This window comes from Camponotus floridanus, unplaced genomic scaffold (assembly GCF_003227725.1).
Source record: "Camponotus floridanus strain SB8 unplaced genomic scaffold, Cflo_v7.5 scaffold1, whole genome shotgun sequence".
Taxonomy (NCBI): Eukaryota; Metazoa; Arthropoda; class Insecta; order Hymenoptera; family Formicidae; genus Camponotus; species Camponotus floridanus.
This window is the reverse complement of record NW_020229214.1, coordinates 5,617-31,075: the sequence shown is the minus strand read 5'-3', so window position 1 is coordinate 31,075 and position 25,459 is coordinate 5,617. Positions and strand designations below refer to the sequence as shown.

The following is a 25,459-nucleotide window of genomic DNA, read 5'->3' as shown; positions in this document are numbered from 1 at the left end:
ATATTCCAATATATTTCCATCTATTTGCTTACTCATCTCATAATATGCTTATTTATCTGTGAACTTTCCATATATTGTACGAGATATTTCGTCGCGCTTTTACTTTATTACGAGATATTCCAAATTGTTTTCATTTCTATCTAATTTTTTTCGTGTACAACACACTGCCAAAAAATGCATAACTATAACAATAAATACTTCTTACTTAATTAAAAATGTTATTTTTTAAAAACATATCAATTTTTATCGAACAAAAAGATTTAATATTAATAAATAATGAAATATAAATAATGTATATATATTTTTACAATTTTAATATCAATTTTAATATTAATTTTAATATTAATTTCGTATAGAAATCATTTATTTTACATAAAGAAAAATATATTTGTTAAAAAAATATCACAGCAAAAATTTTGATTTTCAATATTCAACACATCTTATTGTTAATTTACATGAGAAATTTTTATTTCAATTGGCATAATCTGAGTAATGAGATTTTTAAAAATATTTTTTTAAATTTTCTACATATTTAAAATTGATTAATATTTTCAAAGATATAGAACAATAAATAAATTTCAAAAGAACTATTTGTGGACGAAGAAACATATATATATTTTTTCGCTTCTAATTTAAAACAGAATACCTATTTTATGTGGCTCGAATATTATAATATTGTTTTAACGTCATATCATTATACAATGCGACATGACTAAGTAATATACTAGACGATGTGCTATTGGTCAATCGGTATAGTACGTGTCAATGATGAAATCGCAAAAAAAGCAAAAATAAAACAACGTTCCACTCACTCTTTATTCATTAAGAAACGGAAAGCAAGTTAGTCGATGAAACACGACGGAATAAAAGTAACTTGTGCACAAACTGAGTCTTCTCGTACGGGCTACAGTGTAATAATTTAAAAAAAAATTAAAATTTACGATTAAAGCAAAATTAAAATTGACATCAAACTAATATTAAATTGAAAGAAATTTCATTCTCGCGAATTGAAGGAAAAGTCAACCAATCCGTTTGCGAGTTTATTTCCTGTTTACCAATCAACATGGTAAGTGACATGGCGATTATAATGTCCATTTAAATTTCAAATTTTTACGAAATTATTGTTAATATTTATATTATTATTATTATTATTATTATTATTATTATTATTATTATTATTATTATTATTATTATTATTACGAATGTGCTTTTTCATATATTGGATCCTTCTCAGCAAATAGTGGGTTTCAGTAAATTTAAAATGTATTTTGTATGTGTTACTTAATAAACAAGATATCTAATAGTTTATCTAATAGATACATTCTATATTATTTCTATATTTCTATATTATTTCTTTTAATAAGTAAAATATTTTAATTATAATGTAGATAAAGAGAAAATATCTAAAGAAATATACGGTAATTAAAATCGAATTGTTAATCGATTAGGGAACATTAGAGAAAAAATAATCCTCGACCTATATAATTAAAGAAAAGATAAAAAATCCTTAAGATGATAATGAAGAAAAGATTCAATAAAATTATCATGGAAAATTTTATTTTCATACGTAATCCATTTTTAAATAAAAAAAGGTCATAGACAACAGGTTGAAATAAAGTATGTAAAGATGAAATTTCAATTACAATTGCATTTGCATTTAATTGTCAATTGAAAAAACTAAATTACGAGTATGCAATAATGAACAATAATAAATATGAATAACAAAACACTCGACCATTTGAATTATTTTCTTGTGTAAAGATATATGTGTTAGAAGGCCAAGTTGATCAATTTTTTACATTAATATAAACCCAAATCGCATATGTTGGTTCTATAAATATATACATAATATTTCTTATATAATATCATCAAATACGTTTAGAAAACGTTTAAACCAACATGTGCTATCTGGATAAATTCTTAAAAAAAGATAAAAATATATATATATAATAAATTCTTAAATACATATTCTTATTATTCAATATAAACATCTATATAGAAATCTATATAGATCTATATAGAAATTTTATTTAACAGATATTTTTAATATTATATATATTCTTAATATATTCTCAATATTTACACATTTATTTTTCTTAATATTTGATTTAATTTGATTTAATAGATTAAAATTTATTAATAGATTAAAATTTAATTATCTTCTTAATATTAACTTTAATATTTAAACATCTCTTTAATTAAATATGTCTACAATAATGTATTTTGTTGAAGAAACTAGATCACATGAATCTCTTACAGCGATCTTCACAATAATATCAAGACTCGATTATTTAATTCTAAAAAATTAAAAAAAATAACATCTTATTAATGTATTCGTGTACGCATTTCAAAATACAAATTTTTCGCATTATACGCGAAGAATAGGAAATTATTATAAAATGACGTCGGGTATTATACTTATTATATTATGTAATCAATGCACGCACGAATCGTTTGGCCGGGACTTTTCGTTGAATCAATTGATCGTGACTTGATTGAATTGAGGTCGAAGCGGCACTTTGGCTTTCGAAATCGAAATCGACGTTCTCTCCGATCGTGAATTGATGTTTTTACAAAGGTTAATACGCGTCAGAGTCAGAGAGTCAGTCAGTAGCGGACCAGTTGCCGACCCGTTCAGACGTTGGAGTTTACCCTCTCGCTCGTTTGAAGAACCAGTTGAATATTTCTCGCGTTCAAAGAATCTCTTTGTCATTTCCCGCCTATTCAACCTTATTAAAGGCGACGTTCAATTGTCTACTAATTTCCTTTCAGCTGATCCGGCAATTCATCCAACGCGGTGCTAGTAATCGTGCCATTAACGTCACGAGAGGTAATGTATGCGTGTGTCACAACTACCTGTACAGAAATGCCATGTCATGAGAATCTTATCACTTTCTCCTATTTCACTTCGCGTACAGTCGACATGATTTTTATGATTTTCATTTTTTCCAAGTAAAGTGATTGTTACTCATTTAACATGAGTGCTTTTCCATTCATTTTGCGTGTAAATTACGCAACCCCCAAGAGAGGTACTCTAGTGAAACTAGACATTCTATTTCGAGTCAATCGAATTAAGATAAGATTGTATTATGTATGTACTTCCCGGTTTTTTTGATTATAATATTTATTATAGTTATCATATAGATATTGCATTACTTTAGATGTATTTAAGAATATATTTAAGAACGTTATTGGGAATTATTTTTAGAATATTTTATGATTATTCATTTCATGTATTATATGAGTCAAATATTTTTTAGATCTTTTGAAAACCATGCCGTGCCCATTCCTGACTCGTTTGTCTGCAAATTATGTTCGCAATTATGGATCATCTCTGATAATGAACTATCGGCAACATTGTCCAATATTATCAAGATTGTTCAGCTCAATGTCGGAGTCAGAGGAGCAACCAATTCCAAAACCTATACAAAGTCAATGCCCATTCTTGTCCAGAGAACGAAATGCTGTCAAGGAAGCGAATCCTGCAATGGAAGAAGATATTAGCTTAAATGATAATCAAAAGGAAGAAGTATATTTCCCCTATGAAGAATTTTTTCATGACCAAATCATGAAAAAGAAGAAAGATCATTCGTACAGGATATTCAAGAAAGTGAATCGTCTAGCTGAAAACTTTCCAGGAGCTTTAGAATATTCTTGTGGCAAGAAACCTATTACCGTATGGTGTTCTAACGATTATCTAGGGATGTCACGCCATCCTTTGGTGATTGATGCAGTCCGAAATGCTTTAGATCAATTTGGTGCCGGTGCTGGAGGTACTAGAAACATTTCGGGCAATTCTACCGCTCATATAATGTTGGAGAAGCGACTGGCATTGTTACATCAGAAGCAAGCTGGTTTGCTTTTTACTTCTTGCTTCGTCGCCAATGATTCCACTTTGTTCACGCTAGCAAAAAGACTGCCAGGATGTCATATATTTTCCGATGCTGGAAATCATGCCTCTATGATACAGGGCATAAGAAACAGTGGCGTGCCAAAGCACGTATTCCGACACAATGATGTTGAGAATTTGGAAGAGCTTCTGTCGAAAGTAGGTAAAAATGTGCCAAAAATTGTGGCATTCGAGACTGTACATTCCATGACCGGTGATATTTGCCCGTTGGAAAAGTTATGCGATGTCGCCCATAAATACGGAGCAATAACATTCATTGATGAAGTTCATGCAGTTGGTTTGTATGGTAACTCGGGTGCAGGTATCGGCGAGAGAGATCGTGTACTTGCTAAGATGGACATCATTTCCGGTACTTTAGGAAAAGCATTCGGTAATGTAGGTGGTTATATTGTTGGGTCCACGAATTTGATAGATATGATAAGAAGTTATGCCGCCGGCTTTATTTTTACCACTTCATTACCGCCCACCGTGTTGCATGGTGCCTTGAGATCCATCGAGATTTTGGCATCAAGTGAAGGCAGGTCATTACGGACGAATCATCAGAACAATGTGGCCTATATGAAATCTATTCTTACTGCCGCAGGTCTTCCAATCGAATCATCGCCTTCTCATATCATTCCAATAAAGGTAATTTGTAAATCAATGACTTTAATTAAATTTGATCAACATAAATAAAAATGATTAATTATTAATATAATTATGTTTTTTTTTTAGATAGGAGACCCATTGTTATGCAGTCAAATAGCGGATCATTTATTAAATGATAAAGGACACTATGTACAAGCAATAAATTATCCTACTGTTCCAAAGGGTGAAGAAAAATTAAGATTAGCACCAACTCCGGGGCACACTCGAGCCATGATGGATAAATTTGTACGAGACACACTGGACGTTTTTCATCAACTTAATATACCTAAAGTCATTAAACCGAATGAGGAACCGCGCGTTATTTTGGTTCATTGACGAATATATAAAATAGCAATGGTCGTGTTGTCGTACAAACAAAATTCATCGGTATAGAGGTGTTTATTTATATAGATCGTTTATTTGTGTACTATTTCAAGGACAACAATATAAATTATCTAATACATAAAGCCTATTATCAAAGTTAACAATGTGACAGAGACTTTAAATAAAGTGTTAACTGATGCAATTTACTTTCTCTCTTTAACATTTCTTGTACAATATGAATCTGTGTGATATTTATATATATAGAGGGTGTGAGCATACTTTCAGAGGAGTTTTTTTTTATCTCAATTCCTAAGTTTATATTTCAAATTTTGCAATTTAACCAGAAGTATCCTATTATTTTTTTACCATCCAATTTTTATATAAATTATATATTACATTTATAAATAATTTTATATGCAATTATATAAATTTTATATTTTATATATATTTTAAAATATTCATATATATATTATTACACACGCATGTGTGTGTGTGTGTGTGTAATTTTATATATATATATATATATATATATATATATATATTTTATTATTTTATATTATAATGGGTCTGTTCGTTTTCGCTGCACTGCTGCACTAGTGCAATAAGTTAGAAAGAGACAAACATACTTTCTTTCACTCTAACTAATTGCACTAATGCAGCAGTGCAGCTAAAACGAACAGACCCAATATGCTGACACTTTAATCATTCGCGCATGCGCACGTGCATGTCCGCGCATCGTGTCGTCTGCAATTCATCTGTCAGTTTCGCGTCGCTCCAATTTTTTCAAGGAAATAAATTTAAGAATTTTTCTTTTTCGAGACCGCATCATCGAGCAGGAAGCACGCATGTGTGCGTACGAAAGTCAAAGAAAGGCACGATTCGCGATTCTGTCGTTTTCCCTTGGGAACCTCTTACATTGAGTACATTGATGTCTGTCTACGATCGAATTTAGGTTAGGAGGATGAGGAGCTTCGTCAATATTTTCAAGATGCTCATCGCGTTCCTTTACGATTACGCGCGCGGACTGTCTTACACGGTGACGACGATACTCGTGCTGTGCTATTGTCTCCATCCGGCACGTTTCGCTTCCCACTACACCTTCATCAAGACCGAGAACATCTACGACGAGATGGAACGGTCGTATCCGCCGAGGGACAACTCCTGCACGATCTCCGTCAACGGTAGACGCTCCTCTCAATTGTTCTATCCCGAGGAACATCCCCGGGAGGACCCGGTGGCGATGGCTCGACGACTCGGTATCTTACCGGGTGGCCAGTGGAAGCCCCTCAACTGTCACCCGCTCTTCAACGTTGCCATCATACTGCCGTATCGCAACCGGCAGAGTCAGCTGGCCGTCTTCATGAATTACATTCACCCTTTCTTGCAAGCGCAGAACTTGGACTATCGGATATTCGTCATCGAGCAGAGTCCGATGCGCGAGTTCAACCGCGCCAAGCTCTTCAACGTCGGTTACGCCGAGGCTACCAAAGTCAATGACTTTCACTGTTTCATTTTCCAAGACGTGGACCTGATACCGCAGAACCCCGACAATATCTACGCGTGCACCAAGATGCCCAGACACATGAGTTCCAGTGTAAATACCTTTCGATATAATCTGCCTTATACGGGCCTATTTGGGGGCGCGATAGCGTTAACAAGAAAACAATTCGAGAGAGTGAACGGATTCTCCAATGTTTTCTACGGTTGGGGTGGAGAGGACGATGACTTTTACAGTCGCTTACAGTCCAGGGGTTTTCAGGTTTGATCAATGTAGTTCAGTATAGATGGAGATTTATATAAGTACTTGTATAAATTGATTTTGTTTGGCAGATCACGCGCTTTGGACCTGACGTGGCACAGTATTATATGCTGACACATAAGAAGGAATCTCCAAGCACCGCAAGATTCGCCAATTTGGAGAATAGTGCACGCAGGTATGATACAGATGGACTCAGCAATTTGGAATACAGAGTATTGAATCATCAATTGCGGCCACTGTATTCATGGATTTTAGCCGATGTATAATTTTTATATGTAAGTTTTTTTATCCATACGTGTATCGCACATATCTTTTGTAAAGTGGCTATGATACATTACAATAGCATATTCTTATTTTCTGGCGGTGTCAAAAAATTTTACCTTATCTAATATAGACTAGACAAATATAATTGCTAACATGCTGTGATAGAGCATATTATGGTTAAATCGCAATATTATTATTGATTAAAATACCACCATACTTTTGTGTGATAGAATTTGGAAAGTGCTAAGTCTGCAAAAAAATATTTTTTACAATCACAATAATGAATTTCCAATAGCATTATAATATTGTAATTAATTAGTAGTTTGTAATTAGTTGACACTTTGTACAAGAAAGATAATAATCTAGTTATATAATTGATAAGGATTAAAGACTGTAATCATAAATAATCATTTCTTTTACAAGATTCATCAAAATGACAAGCAATATCGCTTAAGAATACAAGATATACTTTCATTTTAGATCACTATTTAATCTCATATTTTTATCATATTCATATACATAAAAAATTGCAGCTGTTTAAAGACACAAAACTCTACTTCATAATAGAAGTACAAGTTATAATTTTTGATTTAAAGATATACATTACTTACCTACATGCTCAAAGAGATTCTGGTCTTTATATACCTCTTATGTTATTTTAGCAGTTTTAATATATTGTAATTGTTCCTTTTATTTATTTTAGATATAAAAAAAATTGGTGTAATATTGTACAAATATTTAAATGCGACTGAATTAAAGGATTTTTTTCTAATATTGGTTTACTAGCGGTTATAGTAACAACTTATTGCAATTTTCGTTTTTCTATAAATTGTAAGTCACATAATAAAGAAGTATTTTGCTTTATATCTATGAATATAATAAAGATGACAAATTGATTACATAATGTGTGTCGTTACAACAATAATATTATAAAACAAATAAATATATATATATATATTAATTTACTATTATTAAATAGTGAAGAGAAAATGACTATAGAGATAAAAATGTAGATATGAATAAGACAAGACAATTAGTATATAATGCAATATGATTTAATCCACATTTTGTGAATATTTAAAAAAATATTGTATAAGGAATATATATTTAAAACAATAAAATACAATATTTTATTGTTTTACTAAGCTTAAAATATGATTTGAAAAAGAAACAAATAATATGTTAAACATTTTAATATTCTAGTGTGTTTTAGTTCCTTGATTTTTGTGAAAGTATGTATCATAATATTAATTATATATGTATATATATAATCTATTAAGAGCACAACTCTATTTCTATTCCAAATATATATCCTCATCATATTTAAAATTTGTAATAAACTTCAAAAAATATTGTGTGATAGAGATGATATTATAAATTATACATTAAAAAATATATATCTTGATATACATTTATAGCTAGAGATAATTTTTCTAAAATCACTAAATTATTTCTTTTTATAATCCTTGACAGATTTTATTTTATTGAATACTCTTTACTCTATATTGATAATATTGTGTTACACGATCATAACTGTTCCTGAAAAAGATTTTGAATGAGAATGATGATCTAGTCAAATGAACAAATTTAGAAAATACTCACGAGTTCCCCACAGCAAGCAATAATATATGTTGCATGAACATTTATTAATTCTTTTTGATGTTATTAAATACATGAATTTCATACGATAATTTTAGAAAAATAGCAATAAATTGTAAGAATAATGTTAGAAATGTATATGTATAGTGATAAGTCTAAGATGCATTATCTCCAAAAAATGACAGAAATCATAATAAAAAAACAAAAAAAAAAAAAAACATATGTGTACATGAATAAATATAATATTCAAAAATATCTTTGTATTCAGTTTGATACAATTAGATTAAAGGAATTTATTATACTTCATTACGATATAATAAATATAAAATATTTTGATAAACTGAAATACCTTGAATAAGAGGAATAGGTCGTGTATTTTTTCGCTTCCTAAACATATTAAAAAGAACGAGCATTTCTCACAATGTGACAATATTCATAGTAAAGATGCTGTTCATACAACTCCTTTATTAAATCAACGAATATTTTATTATGCTTCAAAATTTAACTTGTGATGTTCTGTTGTATTGCTTACAATTTTAAAGAGAACTTTTCATGATCAAATTCGTTCGCCATCGATTCTTTTACTAATGTACTTACATTGATAATCGACTGTACATATTTTATTTTTGGCGAAGAATATTATTGCATTGAACAATGATACAATTCATAATCAACTATTTTTCAACAAAATGATTCAGTTTGTTCTATAGAAAAAATCACAACTCTTGACAAGAATCAAAAAGAATATAATTAAAAGGGGATTAAAACGAGAATTACTTCGCAAGTGTGACACCGTCGTTATATAAATAAAAGTAGAAAATGGCATATGTGTATACATGTGTGGTATGTTGCGTATGGATCTTGTGTGTGACAATCATTATATTTTTAAATTACAATTATTTTTATATTACAAAAAAGAAAGCAAAATTATACAATATGCCATTATTTTGAAGCATATGAAAACAGAATTACATACGAGGATGTATGAAATATGTTAATATATTGCATAGAGTATACACACAGTTTCCAAAAATTGGCTATCACTGTGCAGTTATGGTAAGTAACTACAGTATTCGGATAACAATACGAATGTGTGTAATTATGTGTCTATGGAAAATCGAGTACGAGTATACTTATATATTCATATATTTTATATATATATATATATATATATATATATATATATATAAAATCTATTATAGTGTATCTATACTTTACCTATTACGTGTCAGACAATTCTTGATATCGCGCGTACATCATTTTTTTAACGCAATCCTTATAAGTATCGCCCGGTAGTGCGCTATACGACGAAGTCTTCGCTCCTAATCCGGCCGTAGGGACACGCCTTTCAGCTTCGATAATACTCGTTCTACCTTGATTAGATTTTCCCAAGCCCATTCCTTCACTCCAGCCCATTTTTTGGAGCAATTTATTGCCGACGTTGTCTGATCCGATGCCGGCTCGCGTAGGCTCTTCGTAAGACACCGACATGTCCTCCACTCTAGTTTTCAAGTATTTCTCTTTCAACTTATTAGGTTGCGGTGGTTCAGGTTCGCCATACTTGGCCCGTCTTTCCTTAGCACGATCTCTGTATTTGTTGTTCCTTTGCTGCGGATCGTTAGGATCTAGACCACGTACTTGGTACCAATTTTCCAGATTCTGCTTGTGAAGATCGGATAGCTGTTGATGCCGGAGTAATGCCTCTTTACTCGGGAACTGTCGTTTGCAGAGTAGACATGCCAGTTTACTCCAATCAGTATGCTGTTTCTCTTCCTGCTGTACATCTTCTATCTCTTCCTCTGTATCACTACCGCCACCATAAGCGGCTACCAATCCATTACCACTCTGATCCTCGTCCTCGTGATAAGGAGTTGCGATAGTTTTCTTTTCCAGAATGGCATATCCCGCGTCCGCCGCACCGCTGCCACCGATACCCTGATTGCCGTCCACACCGGCAAATTCCGAGTTCCAATTATTCTTCGCATTTTCTTTTTTCTGGTTCAATGTTTTAGCCCACCGTTCCATGTCTTTTGCTATCTTTTTCGCTACCTTTACTTTGTCTTGCTTGGTGTCTTTTTTTTTATTTTCATCTTCTTTCGCTGCCTCTTGAGTTATGTTAGCGGCTGACGAAGTCGTAGCCTGATTGCTCGTGCTCACGGAATCTGTACCACTTGCCGTCGCTGTTATTGTACTTGCAGCGCCCTGCGTCGTACTCGCAGTAGTCTATAAAACAAAAATGAAAATAACCTTTATATTAGTATTTTTAAACTAATTTTTTTTAGTACCTTTAAATTAACTTTGTGATGTATGAATCTTTTCATTAAAGATTTTACCTTGGCTGGTTGATAAGAGAATGACTCAGCATCCCAATAAAGAAACTGTTGTGTATGACTGTTGTAATAATATTGCGAATTCGGATCGTAATATAATCCCGTACTAGGATCATAATAGTAGCCAGATGATTCGTCGTAATGATAAGTGCTGACGTCTGGTACAGCTAAAATGATAATTATACACGATTGTTTTATAGAGCTCAATTATCTAAAATAGATTAAATAGTATTATTTTTGAGAAAACTCACAGTATACTTTTCCATCGCTAGAATGTGCGGGAACTCTTCCACTCGCTAACGTTGTACTAGACGGTGCTGTAGGAGTTGGTCGTCCTTTTACATCGTCAGCATCGCTTCCTAATTTCCTGGATGCCTGCAATTGTTGTATAGCAGATTGCGCCACAGCCGCGGCCGCGTTTACTCGATCTGTCTGATTCAGAGATGGCAATGTGATCGCCGAGCCCTGCATTATCTGATTCTGATAGTACTGCGTATAATACTGAAGATAATGGGCCTTTTGAGCAGGCGTTTTGGCATATAAGTTGGCACTGTATTCGGCCAATTGGGCGACGTCGTCCAGAGTGTATCTCTGCGGCTGGGCATCGTTCGACTTCCACGCGTTCGCGTTACTGATCTGATGAAGCTTACAATATGTGATCTCCACCTTTCTGCCGTCAACTACCAGTCCTTGCTTCGTGAGTGCAGTATGCAGGTACATCGCATCCACTACGTTGCCCATCTCCAGATAGCATACCCCTCGAGATGTATTTGTAAGAGTATCGCGACCAATGCGAATGCTACGTATCGGCATCGACGACAGATTCTTCATCGCTTGTAGGACCGAATCCTCGGTCGTTAATACATCTAATCCCCGTAAAAGTACAGTGTTGGTGGGATGTGGGCTGATTTCGTCGCTTCCTTCTCCGCCTTCCTCGCTCTCCGCTCGGGAAGCGGAACATTTGAAGCAGGTCTCGCGTCGTTTAAAGTTGTGCGCTCCACACTGTGTGTAAAATGAACATATCGTTATTCATGAGTACATATTTGAATATATATTTAAAAATATATATTTGATATATATATTTAATATATAAATATATGAATAATGATATGATAAATATATAATTTGACATACATATTTGAAGAGTGGAAACACAAGGCGATACGAACCTTAACACAGTGCCAATCCTGCGTATTCTTGGCTGGCGGTTTATCCACATGACATTCTTTCGGTATACTGTACTGCATCAATGCACGATACTGATCCTGCAGCATCAGCACTCCCTGAAACAGAGAATTTCAGTGTTATCCCGTCCAACGTCTTCCTAAGGCCTCTTGTTTTTCCCGTAAACTTCCTTCTTGGTTGACGAAATATTATAGTTTTCTACTTCATAGCTTTCTGTCTCGAGCGAACAAAGCCTCGTAGGCTTATTAACGTGGGCCATTCCACACCGTTTGCAGACCGACTTGTTTTCTCATGCGCGATTCATATAAACAATCTTGTAATATTTAAATTTCCGTAAAAAAGTGCAAGCAAGCAACATGACGCGCGATTACTTGCATATATAAATTATTATGTAAATATAAAAAATTCGTGCATAACTTGTATAATAAAAACTTCGAGAACGTCATTAATCAATCATTAAATAATCGCATCAAGAATCAAGCGAAACGCAAGAAGCAAAAATACAAATAATATGATAGAGAAAAGCGGATGACGCGATTAGCATAAGAATCATGACTTGGAAATGAATCCGCATGCCCGAATACAATGCACGATAAACGACATAAGACGACTGGAATGACCCTTTTCCCGATCTTCATTGTTAGTTGATGAATATCTTTTAAGTCAAAGGACAAGTAAAAGCACGCGACGCGGCGAAAAATTCCTCAATGAACTTAATACTTGCGCGAGTTAAGAAAAAGTCTGCAAAATATGTGGGGGATTCCTAGATAAATAATTAGATACGATAAAGTTAGCTTAACAGGTGCACAGCCGTGGCCACGTGGAAGGCCAGAGGGCTGCGTTACCGTGCCTTGCCGCCACGGGGCAGTCGGTGGCACGCGTGCGACAACGCATCGGTTGGGTATCTGGACCGAACTTCGTTCTACCTGTTTCATCTCCATCCACCGTGCGGCCTCCTGAGTCGCGTTAAACTCGACGAATGCAAAACCTCGCGAAGCACCTATACAGAGCAAATACACACATATCCAGAGTTAATCCACGTTTTTGCCTGGGGGTCTCTACTCTGAGAGGGCAGGCAATCACAGCACCAACCATTGTGACAGAGACCGAGTTTCAAACGAAGTGTGTCTCTTCGCTTCGTCGCTCGTTTTCATTTTCCATTTTACCTAAATCTCAGCAGAACGAATTCCGTGCGAGAGACCGCAGTTCATCGATTATACTTCGTGAACCGGTATAGTGTATATGTAATTTAACGTTACGGGCAATTTTTTTTTTCAACCTAGCTGAGGCAAAATTTCTTGATCTTTTTTTTCTTTTACCCTTCTATTATATAAACTTGGACGAGAACGATGTAGAGACTTTTGCGAACAAAATGATGCCGATAATAAAAACCGCGATCCCGGATATTAATTATATTTATATACCGTAGTTTGTAGTAGTAGTAAAGGATCAAATTAAAGCATGATAATAAAGACATTATTTTAATAGCAATACAAAAAATTATTTTCTTCCTACTTAAAATATAAAAGTTGAGAAAGAATAAAAAAAAATTATAGTAAAAAAAATTTAGAAATCTAAAATATTGATTGTTTTATAAAAATTTATACTTGTATTTTTTAAAATATTTTTCCTTGAAACTCTTCTTATCACAAGAGAGATAATAAAAGAATAATTGTATTTTTTATTAAAATAACATCTTCAGATATAACGTCTGAAAGTAAAACACAAGGGTACTCTAATCCAAGGATTGATTGTTTGTTATGTATTCCTATAATTATACAACTACAAGTTGTATCATCTTATTTGTAACAGTTGAAAACTTTTCATTAGAGTATCAAAAACGTAATGTTTTCTTTGGTTGGTAGATAATTTAAAATTATGTGCATACTGTATGTGTTAAATAAATTTAATAAAGTTGTCATTTAACTATCTCTTACATGCTTTTTGCAAATAATCTAACATTTTTTTTCCAAAATTTCTCTCCCATTTTATTTTAACTTACCTTTTATCAAGAATAAATAGTCGATAGTCAAATTAATAAAATTTTGAGATATAAATGATTGGTACTAAAATATTATAAAAACTCTTAAAATTAAATAAATAGATGCAAGAAATTTGTTAAAATTGTATATATGATTTTCTCTCGTTGTGTATCTATTTATATTGTAACAAATTCCAAAATAATTTCTTGCATATTTTGTTCAAGCAATTTTGTAAGAGATAATGACCATATAAATCTCATAACAACATTATAACAATTTGGTTCATATGCTTGATAATTACATCATAAGGATGTATTAAAGTTGTTAATATAATGCAATAGTTACCTGTATCTTTTTTCCGGATTAGCCTGATGTCCTTAGGCATGAGGCCACAATTGAGGATGTCTTGCCGCACCTGTGATACACACATCATAATGATAATAGTGATGCCATGTTCTATAATGCTGGCTCATCGAGTGGCCACTATATGTTAGGCCACAAAGTTGACAACCTACGTCATTTTCAGTAATATGTTGAGCAAGCCCACGTATCATTATGGTGTTGTTGGGCGATTGTGATTTGTAGTGGATCCCTTCCATGGACGAGCTATAGGCACGACCATGGTCGTGTTCAAAGTCCAAACTTTCCCGACTATGATCGTCGTCGCGATCACGATCCCGATCTTCCCGTTTTCCCCTACGATCTCTATCTCTATCCCGATCTCTGTCACGTCTAGAACGATCTCTATCTCTGTCTCTGTCCCTATCTCTATCCCTGTCCCGTTCTACAGAGTCTCTGTCTCTTTGCCTTCCATAACGATCTTCGCGATCCCTATAGCTGCGATCACGCTCATCTCTGCTACGATCTCTCCTATCCCTTGAACGGTCCCTCTCGCGATCCCTGTCTCTTCCACGATGATTCCTGTAGTCTGGACTACGATGATCCCTGTCGCGATGATCAACATCTCGATGTTCCGAATATTCTGGTGATCTATTGCTTCCATAATCATTGCGATAATCATAATCAGAATTGTGACTTCTTCTTTCTGGCCCATAGCCAGGTTCCCAAGGATCAATGTTATTGCTATACATGATGTTTGCACATTTATTCAACTTCTGCAAAACAAAGAAAAAAATTTATTCTTTTAAATTTTCAATAATCATGAGAAAATCTAGTTTCAAAAATTTTTTATATTTAATAATACATCAACAAAATGATTATATGTACATAATATTACATTTATAATAAATGTATATGTATCCATTTTTTTTTCTATTATTTTTCTTTACAATGTTGTTTTTTATGTGTATAAACATATTTTTTTTTAATATACAAATGTAAATACAAATGCTCTTTAAAAAAAAATACAAATTGTATATTCATTACAAATACAAATTATATATTCATTACATACATATATGTATATATGCACATGTTATTAAAATTTTTTATGTATCAGTTGAATTTTAATACACTTCATTTAATAATCACTTTATAAACATTTTATAAACATGTTAACTGTTTGTTCAACTAATCAGTACAAAGAAATTTATTCCTTTAGTTAGACAATTCAAAAGTCGAAATTATATATTTATCATGATAAATGAAATATTACAATATTTATGTATGTTTTTTTTATTGTGGATTTAACACATAACGATACAGATAGTATATTTTTCTCCTTAATCTGTAATGTCAAATGTATACTTTAAATAATACATATATATTCTCCTGTAATATTATAAAAATATATTCTAATATTTAAAAGTAATAATCAGAAAGATATATAATAATAATTTAAGGAGGAAAATATACTATCTATATCGTTGTGTATTAAATCCACAATAAAAAAAACATACATAAATATTGTAATATTTCATTTATTATGATAAATATATAATTTCGACCTTCGGAAAATTTGAAACAGATTTCAATTTTGTCTGATAATTCCAATTACTCCAAACGGTGAAGAAAATAATGAGAAAAAAATAAAAAATCAATCCTCGCATTGCAGCAGTTTTTACATGCACCATGAATGCACCAGCAATGCGCTTTTTAATGCATCCAACGCGACATTCTTCGAGGGAAGAGGGGAGGGGGGCAGACAAAGAGCAATATTTACAATCGCGATTTATCGGGCTTCTTAAACGTAAATAACATATCCACCGCGTCTCGAGTAAAAACTGTAAATACTTGAAGCGAGTATTCTAGCAAAGTCACGACGCGCGGTGGATTTCCGTTCCCGATCAGGAAGCTGCGAGGCGTCGATGAATAAACATTACCTTTCACGGTGACTCGTTGTTTCAGCGCGATATCAGGCTCTCGATAAAGCAAATGAAGCCGCAATATTCGGCGCTCGCTATTTTACTAAAGACTCGACGCGATCGTCGAAAAATAACACAATCCACACAATGGCGTTGTCAAGCTTCCCGTTCGATCCGTAAAATATGGCGATTCCACGAAGAACGAGTCGAAACTCATTACGTGTACCTCAAGCTTCGATTACAAGGCTGTATTGAATCGCGCGAATCGGCCACGCGCATGCGCAATTTCTCCACTAGGCGCGCGGCAGCCAATCACCTTCCACCACATGTCGTTCCTTTCGAGGGAGCGGCGAGCTGATTGGCCGCCGAGTGAGACGCACGATATTATTCGTTCAAACGCGACAATTTGTTCCTAGAACGAGAGGCGTGAATAGATTGGCTCGCGAGATTACAACGCCATCTCGTGATAGGATCGACAAGTTCTCTTTGTCGTTTCGTCGGCAGCCGACGACGACAACATCGGCTTCGCTCGATAATTGCCCCGAAAAAATGGCGACTCGTCTATTAAAAATTGGTAGCGCACTGCGCATATATACAAATAAAACCAGCCTTGTAAAGGTAAAACCGATTACATTTTACAATTCGGTTAATAGTGATTGTGATAATGGTTTTAATTTCGCAACAATTTGTTTGTAATTTTATTTGACTTGAACAGAACGACATTTGTCATTTTCAGGTCCTTACGTAATAAGAGTAAAATAATAGTTTTAGAGTATTTAATATGTGAAAATGATATGATTGTCTGATAGTGTAAATTATTTGTGATAAGACGCGATAAAAAAAATAAAAGCTCGATATACTTTCAAATTTATACTTATATTTCTAACCTCAACAATATTGATCTCATTGACTAATAAAAAGAGATAAATCTAGATATAAATGTGTGCGAGACAATTGCTGAAGTTGGAAGCACTCTACAAAAAAAAAAAGAAGTGATTTAACATATATGCATTATGAAAAAAACATTAATATATATATATATTTTGTTGTTAATTATTTAAAAATACTTAAGAAAAATATTATTCGTAATATTCGTAGAAATTTATGATGTAATAATTATTAGCAATTTGGACAGGCGTTTATCATTTAATAATATATAAAATTTTCTTATGAAAAGAATGTTCATTATAATAAATTTGATTATGTTTTTGATTAAAGTTATATATTATTTAAAGAATTTGTTAATAACTTTGTCGATTAGATACCAAAACAATGGCAATCAACTGCTGCTTCTCTGAAAGAAACGCTTATCAATCAACCAGCTACGAGAGTTACAACTTTGGATAGTGGAATGAGAGTTGCTAGTGAAGATAGCGGAGCTGCAACAGCTACTGTTGGTCTTTGGATAGATTCTGGCAGTCGATATGAGACAGATGATAACAATGGTGTTGCTCATTTCATGGAACACATGGCTTTTAAGGTATATTAATTTCACTAGTGTCACTAACAAAAAATAATCATTTAAATTTTTTAAAACTTGTGTATGCACATTTTTGTAATTGAAACAGAACATTTGTATCTTTATATGATATAACTGTAGTATATTTGCATATGATTAAAGTTTTAAATAATTTCCATAAGAGTTATATGATTTTGTTACAATTCTAAATATCTAATAAACTATTAAGTTTTCTATTAAAATTAGTGAATCTTTTTTTTATAGGGTACTGCCAAACGTTCTCAAACTGATTTAGAATTGGAAATTGAGAACATGGGAGCTCATTTGAATGCTTATACAAGTCGAGAACAAACAGTATTTTATGCAAAATGCTTGTCACAAGATGTACCAAAAGCTATTGAAATTCTCAGTGATATTATTAAAAATTCTAAGTTAGGCGAAAATGAAATTGAAAGGGAACGTGGTGTTATTTTACGTGAAATGCAAGAAGTTGAAACAAATTTGCAAGAAGTTGTATTTGACCACTTGCATGCTGCAGCCTATCAAGGTACATCTTTAGGACGGACGATACTGGGCCCTACTAAAAATATTAAAAGTATTTCACGAGACGATCTTCAACATTATGTGAAAACTCATTATGGACCATCTAGGTAAAATTTTTGTCATCAAGTGATTTTTCATTTATATATAATTGAAATTCCAACAATGTTTAAAAATCAAGATATTATTTTTGTTTAGATTTGTACTAGCTGGTGCTGGTGGTGTAGATCATAATCAATTAATTGAACTTGCTAATAAGCATTTTGGTCAAATGGCAGGACCAGATTATGATGCTATTCCAGAATATGTTAAAGCCTGCCGTTATACTGGCTCTGAAATAAGAGTTCGCGATGATACAATCCCTCTCGCTCATGTCGCGTTTGCTGTTGAAGGTATTTAAAAATCATTTATTTAAAATATGAAATTAAAATTAAAATATATATGAATTAAATATTATATATTAAAATATATATGAATTTTTAATATGTGTATATATATATATATATATATATATATATATATGTATATGTATATAAATTAAAATATATAATTCATACACATACAGATACACCAAATAAACTAGTTTATAATAATTTATGCAATACAATTAATAAACAATATGGCAAAAGGTGCTGGATGGGCTGAAGCAGACAACATTCCTCTTATGGTCGCCAACACTCTTATAGGAGCATGGGATCGTAGCCAAGGAGGGGGTGTAAATAATGCAAGCAATCTAGCTAAAACTTGTGCAGAAGACGGCTTATGTCATAGTTACCAGAGTTTTAACACATGTTATAAGGTATATATTAAATAAATGTTAATGCATTTCATATAAAAAAAATATGTGATTATAGCAATGATTTGTGATCAATATATCATTCTTTAATTATGCAGGATACAGGACTGTGGGGTATATATTTCGTTTGTGATCCCATGCAATGTGATGATATGATATCAAATATTCAACATGAATGGATGAAATTATGTACATCAGTTACTGAGAAAGAAGTAGCGCGTGCAAAGAATATTCTTAAAACTAATATGTTCTTACAATTGGATGGCACCACCGCTATTTGCGAAGATATTGGCCGTCAAATATTATGTTATAACCGCCGTATTCCACTTCACGAACTCGAGATGAGGATAGATGTATGTAGCTTCAATTATACATATATATAAAAGTTTTTCTGTCATAAAGAAATTTTTATCTAATTCAATATCTTTTTTTTTTTCTCTTATTTATATATATGTGTAATAACTTATCGAAAATGTTTGCAACGTAATAAAAACATGGATATCTTGTAAGATTTATTACAAGATTATCTCATTCTTTTCAGAACACATATAATACATGTAACACATATAATACATTAATTGTGATTATGTATAATTTCTTTTCAGAGTGTAACTGCTCAAACTATACAAAATGTGGGTATGAAGTATATTTTTGATCAATGTCCAGTGATTGCAGCAGTTGGCCCTGTTGAAAATCTACCAGATTATAATTACATTCGTGGAGCTATGTATTGGCTCAGAGTGTAATCATCTTCAAGTTGTCAACAAATCTTAGCACATCAATTAGAAATAAAAACTACGATATATATGTCTGCAATCTGAGAAAAATACTTGTAAATTAATATTTGTGTTGTAAGTATAATTTTCTAATAATAATGTTATAACTTTCTCCCTACACGAAAATTGTAGTTTTATCTTATCATACATTTATGCAAAATAAGTGATCGTTGATGTATACTGCTTGATTAAAATAAATGATCGAAAATGTATTTTGAATAATTTCTTAATATTATACACAAAAAATTAAATATTAAAAATTAAAGTGCTTATTTATAGTATTCTTCATTTTAATTGATAATGTTGAAAAATGCAATCTATACATATGTCTACTTTAAATTTATTATATTCAGAATAACCACAAATTCTCACATATAGATTGCAAAATTATATATGATAAATTACATATAAAAGAAGCTAATATTTTAATTTTTTTGAAATTTGTATAATTTATATTTTAATATTAATGAATAATAATTAATATTAATGAAGATGAACGCATAAGTAGTAATAAGGAAGATAAAAAATAATTTTGATATAAATGCAATTTTTATTCAATTCATCAAAGTAACATGACGAGCAAATAAATAGCTAAAGAGCAATATATTTTTTATTTACAAAATACATACAATTTATGTTGTCATGAATCTTTTAGCAATAAATATAAAGAAAATGGAATATTCCGATTAGTATTTGTACTTTTCTGGACTGCACTTGATATCAATAATATTATTATGCTAAAAATAAACTTTAAACCTTAAGTACAGGCATAAATTTCAATATAAATTTAATATCATGTATTTTCAATTTACTATTTTATCAATCAAACTCAACAAATATAAAGATAAAAACAATAAAAAATATAATTAATATCACTAAAGTAAATTATATTAATAAAGTAAATTAGAATGAAATAATCTAACAAATAAATTAGAACAATAAAATCCGAGAAATTACATGTCTGAACTTGAGGATTAAATCTTAAAATTACAAAATATTTACATTTATTTATTTATATAATACATAATATATAAAAGATGCTTAATATTATTAGCAATAAGCTTTGGTATTTGGTAAATATTTTTCAGATCTGAAATGATTCTCCATTATATAGATTATAGGAAGATATATATAATGTAAATTTCTGTCCTCTTCTCTTACATTAATTTTACACTAAAATCTTTATTTTTAAACATTGATCGATGTAAATTTATTATATAAATAAACATAGAGACAAATAATGTGAAGATAAAATATAAATTTTAGTATAAAAAGAGAAATTATTTACTACATATATTTGCGAAAATGTAGGATAATATACTTATTTGGCTACAATGCTCTTCAAATATTACAATGTATTGCAAACAAAATATTTAAATATATGACAAATATTAATAATAAATGAATAATAGCAAGCTCTTAATACTTTCTATTTTTATTATATAGATTGTATAGATCTAAATGTAATTTCAGCATTTTTATTTATGATATATTAATTATTAAATGCACTGCTACTTTTTTATTTTATCATTAAACTTTTCAAATTCTTTTAATTAATAAAAAGAGTTACATTATATTAAATATGTGTGTGTGTGTGTGTGTGTGTGTGTGTGTGTGTGTGTGGGTGTGTGTGGGTGTGTGTAAGAAAAAGTTTTAGCATGACCGTTTCAAATAAAATTTATACAAAAAATACAAACATAAAAAAACAAGACAAATTAATCCTATCCTTTAATATACATAATTAATTCTTAAAATGTTATATAGGAGATTATAATTATCTAAGATCTTATTAGGTTTTTATTTTGATACAAAAAAATATTAAACTTAAAAGACTAGAAATATAGAAATTTGATGAAATATCCTTTAAAAGAGTTGAGCATTTAAATTTCAACAAAAAAATATTTGAGATTTATCTTTAGATTACAATGATCTAATAGTATATATATTAGATTTATTAATAATTGTTCTAATTTTGAAAATAATTATATAAAATAAAATAAGAAAATTTGCAGAATACTGTATATATAATTATTCTTTTATCATTAACACACAAGATATATTTATATAATTATATAATATATTTATAAATAATTATATTTATAAATATGTATTATATATTTATATTAAATATATATATTTGAATAAAAAATTTGTAAGATACATGTCTAAACTACTTTGTTGAGAGAAGACTACTCTTTTTTTAAAAGAGTAGTCTTCTCTCAACAAAGTAGTTTAGACATGTATCTACATATTTAAATGTTAATATTTAAAGGCATTATATAAATCTCTGTATATTGCATCATTATTGTAATTATTTTTAATCTAGATTGAGAATAATATATAAAGATGAGTAAAATGAGATATATTGTTTATAATATAATAATTATATATTGATATAATATTATCAATATATTATATATTGATAATAAATATATCAATCTCTCAAACTAACTCTTATTAATGAAAATCATTACTTAAACCAATAAAACATTACGTTTTTTAAAAGTGTTATTAATATCTATAAAGTAAATTATTTTTATAAAATGATATAATTCAAATAAAAATGTTAAGTTATAGTTTATTTTCATATAAAATAAACTTACGTATATATGTTTGGAGATTCTGCTAATTTACTGTAAATTGTATAATTAGTTTTGTTATTATTAAACAAATAAAAATAAGTAAACTATCTACTTTGATTGTTTGATGGCAGTGTGCTTCGAGTAGGAGAAGCACTATCCTTACAAACTTTGGCAGTCATTTCAGCTAATGGTTCTAATTCTTTAGGATTAATTAAATCAAATTCTGTTACAAAGTAATAGAAATGCTTGTAACATGTATTCACGTGTGCTTCCTAAAATAATAGTGATATACTCAGAGATTTATACATAATATAGTAAAATATTAAAATTAAAGATCTACTTACTGCTCCTATTGCTACAATGCGATCAAAATGATGGATATATACATGGACAAAAACTCTAAAGAGACGTGTTAAGATTTTTCTGCATAATGGTATAAATGTTTTAGGAAATGGCACATCTGTAATAAAAAAATATTTTTCTTTTATATGCTTTAGCAAAATAGAATTAGTTATTATTGAACAATACTATAGATAAATGTAACAACCTGTTGATACTGGAAAAACTGTTTCATTATTAATTTGAGCTTCAGTCCAATCCATAAGAAGAGTAACATACTGTGGTGCTGGTAATGCTGTTGGCTTTTTATATTTTTCACCATCTGCCCACAAATATTCAAAACGTGCTCCACCACTCATTGTTGGACATGATGCTGAATCGCAATACTCAGATACAGTACCATATATAAGATTTATTCTATTAAAAAAGTCCACAACTAAAAAAAGAAAAAATAAATAATTATTGTTCTCCTTTCAATATATAAACGAAAAGTGAGATTGAAACATTTGATATATTTTTTTAATTCAGTATAATATAATATGAAAATAAGCACTATATAATATATAACTATATAACAATGCATCTCTGAATATTTCCAATAAAATTTTTAATATTAACAAATCTTTTCATAATTATTAAATATTTATATATACCATGAACAGCAATCCAATCATTTAAATCTTCTCCAGGTGGTAATTTTACAACAGCTCTTAAGTTGATGCCAGAATTAAGGGAAGCTTGAGCTTGTTTATGTAAAGAATAACGTAATGTTCCATGAGCAAATTTCTTCTTTGGTCTAAATGTCTGCAATTAAAATATACATAAATATATGAATATGGTTTGTGTATGTACAAAGACATTTCTAATATTTATATAAGAGTAAAAATTCTCTGAATTTTTATAATAAATTTCGTAACATGTATCGTAAATAATAATATCACATAGAGATAATTATGACATAGGTTATAAGATGTAAGAAATCAATATTTTAGTTCAGTTTGTCTTAAGATTTATCTAATTAATAATTATTGTGTTTACCTTTCCTTTCTGGAAGAATTCTATAAAGCCACTTAATGTAGTCATTGTATAAAAATTGTATTATCCTCAGTTATATTCTCATAAAAAAAACCTAAGAAACCGGCCAGCACGCACTTGGCACAATTATATATAAGGCTTTTCAATTCAAATTTTCATAACGTCATATTTACTTATATTGTCGAAAAAACTATAAGTAAAAATCTTTCTCGTAGACTATCCACGTAGACAAAAATACAAGAGATTATTTATTGAAATTATTATCCGAGATTGCTCGTGTTGCAATCAAAACTCCAATGTATTACACTCTTGTTTTGCAACTGAAGACAATAAATTTATAACAGCATGGTGTATATTATAAAATGTGATTAAAAATATAAGTAGAATTATTTATGGCTTTGACTTGCATGGCTTTTAGCGAATTCGTTACCTGCGCTACACCTATGCACCTGACTAGCTTTTGGTGCATAATTAAGGCTTTGTACCAGAGATAAGACTGAGAGATGTCATGGACTGCTTTTAGGTGATCCCTGAAAACGATACTCCCTCTATGGATATTACAAACGTGGACAACTACAAAGCCAAAGTTCATGAATGTTCTCAGAGGGTAATATATAATGTGCACAATTTCTGGTTCTGTTCCGTACTATGTGCACGAAATGCCGGTAGTACCAGAGTATAACAAGACACTTAAGTATATAAATAGATAGTAAATAACTTATTCAATCGCGAAAGATATTGTAATCTTTCAATGTAATGTTTAAAGATAAAATAAATATTTTTCTATATTCATTGCCATATTTATACAGGGTGTCCGTCAATTTTCGACCTTAACGAAATAAAGAAGTAGATTGGCTCAAATTAAGAAGGAATGACCTATATTGTTTTGGGATTGTCGCAATAATTAACGAAATATTAAATAAAGAAGATCGGCTAATCTGCGTGAGTAGAAGCGCGCGGCGACGAGAGTTGTCTCACTGTAATCTAGTCGTTACAACTAGTCTTTACAAAAAAATTTTCTTTTCTTGATTCTCTTTTTTAAATTAATACTTCAATATAGTTTCGCAATAGATGCAAAGCATTTCGAAAGAATTTAATAAAAGTTATTTAATTTAATCTATCCTAGCTCATCCATTTTAAGGCAACGGACTTACTCTACAATTCACAATCTACAATCTACAATCTACAATCTACAATCTACAATCTACACCTACAATCTCTACGAATCCGTTACCTTAAAGTTAAATAAAAGTTTTTCTCACTCACCGGCACTGATGCGCAACAGCGGAGTTGTTGTTATTGAAGCTAGTTGTCTGTAACATACAAATATAAAATTCATTTATATTAATGCTCACAAAATGCAATCAATATTTCAAAAAATTTTTATCGCGCGGAATTTTATATCCGATGTGTAAAATAATAAGCAGAGATAAACACGTGTGGAAAAATTTTATAAAATTTTAAAACTGTTTTTTAAGAAAGTTTTTTAAAAAGTTTTATATAACTTTTATAAAAATCTTTCTCTCTAATTTTCTCTTTAATTCGTTTAAATAATAAGATCGAATTTATTATGCGTACGATTTATAACAATTGATATACAAATAATAAATATTCACCATCAGGTTGCTCCGCCGATGCAAGATGCCTCTCCCAGGCCTCCTCCTCCTCTCATGTTGTTGACGCGCGAT

At 30.8% G+C, this 25,459-nt stretch overlaps 5 protein-coding genes across 7 annotated transcripts; 3 read left to right on the top strand and 2 right to left on the bottom strand.

Annotated features, from left to right (window-relative positions):
- The first annotated feature begins 836 nt into the window (after positions 1-836).
- On the top strand, positions 837-5,067 carry LOC105253644 (5-aminolevulinate synthase, erythroid-specific, mitochondrial). Of its 2 annotated transcripts, XM_011261792.3 has the most exons (4): positions 837-1,066; positions 2,773-2,830; positions 3,261-4,537; positions 4,625-5,067. In XM_011261792.3, exons 1-4 carry the CDS (start codon positions 1,064-1,066, stop codon positions 4,871-4,873), a joined length of 1,587 nt encoding a protein of 528 aa, XP_011260094.1. In that variant the 5' UTR covers positions 837-1,063; the 3' UTR covers positions 4,874-5,067. The 2 variants fall into 2 exon arrangements, with proteins under 2 accessions (XP_011260094.1, XP_025262964.1); XM_025407179.1 differs by lacking the exons at positions 837-1,066; positions 2,773-2,830 and adding an exon at positions 2,853-3,091.
- A 529-nt stretch (positions 5,068-5,596) lies between these two features.
- On the top strand, positions 5,597-7,558 carry LOC105253646 (beta-1,4-galactosyltransferase 4). The gene is made up of 2 exons (XM_011261794.3): positions 5,597-6,620; positions 6,692-7,558. The coding sequence occupies exons 1-2, from the start codon at positions 5,823-5,825 to the stop codon at positions 6,884-6,886; spliced, it is 993 nt and encodes a 330-aa protein (XP_011260096.1). The 5' UTR covers positions 5,597-5,822; the 3' UTR covers positions 6,887-7,558.
- A 1,280-nt stretch (positions 7,559-8,838) lies between these two features.
- On the bottom strand, positions 8,839-16,467 carry LOC105253647 (RNA-binding protein 5). Its single transcript, XM_011261795.3, has 8 exons — positions 16,263-16,467; positions 14,496-15,095; positions 14,326-14,395; positions 12,925-12,998; positions 11,983-12,096; positions 11,065-11,815; positions 10,817-10,980; positions 8,839-10,706 (listed from the first exon to the last, which is right to left on the bottom strand). Exons 2-8 carry the CDS (start codon positions 15,069-15,071, stop codon positions 9,705-9,707), a joined length of 2,751 nt encoding a protein of 916 aa, XP_011260097.1. The 5' UTR covers positions 15,072-15,095; positions 16,263-16,467; the 3' UTR covers positions 8,839-9,704.
- A 255-nt stretch (positions 16,468-16,722) lies between these two features.
- Positions 16,723-20,027, top strand: LOC105253648 (mitochondrial-processing peptidase subunit beta). The gene is made up of 7 exons (XM_011261796.2): positions 16,723-16,862; positions 17,506-17,724; positions 17,968-18,353; positions 18,442-18,635; positions 18,873-19,042; positions 19,138-19,392; positions 19,645-20,027. The coding sequence occupies exons 1-7, from the start codon at positions 16,794-16,796 to the stop codon at positions 19,783-19,785; spliced, it is 1,434 nt and encodes a 477-aa protein (XP_011260098.1). The 5' UTR covers positions 16,723-16,793; the 3' UTR covers positions 19,786-20,027.
- A 2,392-nt stretch (positions 20,028-22,419) lies between these two features.
- Positions 22,420-24,266, bottom strand: LOC105253649 (MOB kinase activator-like 3). 2 transcript variants are annotated; one of them, XM_011261799.3, is made up of 6 exons: positions 24,202-24,266; positions 23,775-24,091; positions 23,390-23,540; positions 22,945-23,172; positions 22,742-22,857; positions 22,420-22,669 (listed from the first exon to the last, which is right to left on the bottom strand). In XM_011261799.3, the coding sequence occupies exons 2-6, from the start codon at positions 23,817-23,819 to the stop codon at positions 22,502-22,504; spliced, it is 708 nt and encodes a 235-aa protein (XP_011260101.1). In that variant the 5' UTR covers positions 23,820-24,091; positions 24,202-24,266; the 3' UTR covers positions 22,420-22,501. The 2 variants fall into 2 exon arrangements, with proteins under 2 accessions (XP_011260101.1, XP_011260100.1); XM_011261798.3 differs by having other exon boundaries at positions 23,775-24,259.
- Positions 24,267-25,459: the final 1,193 nt, after the last annotated feature.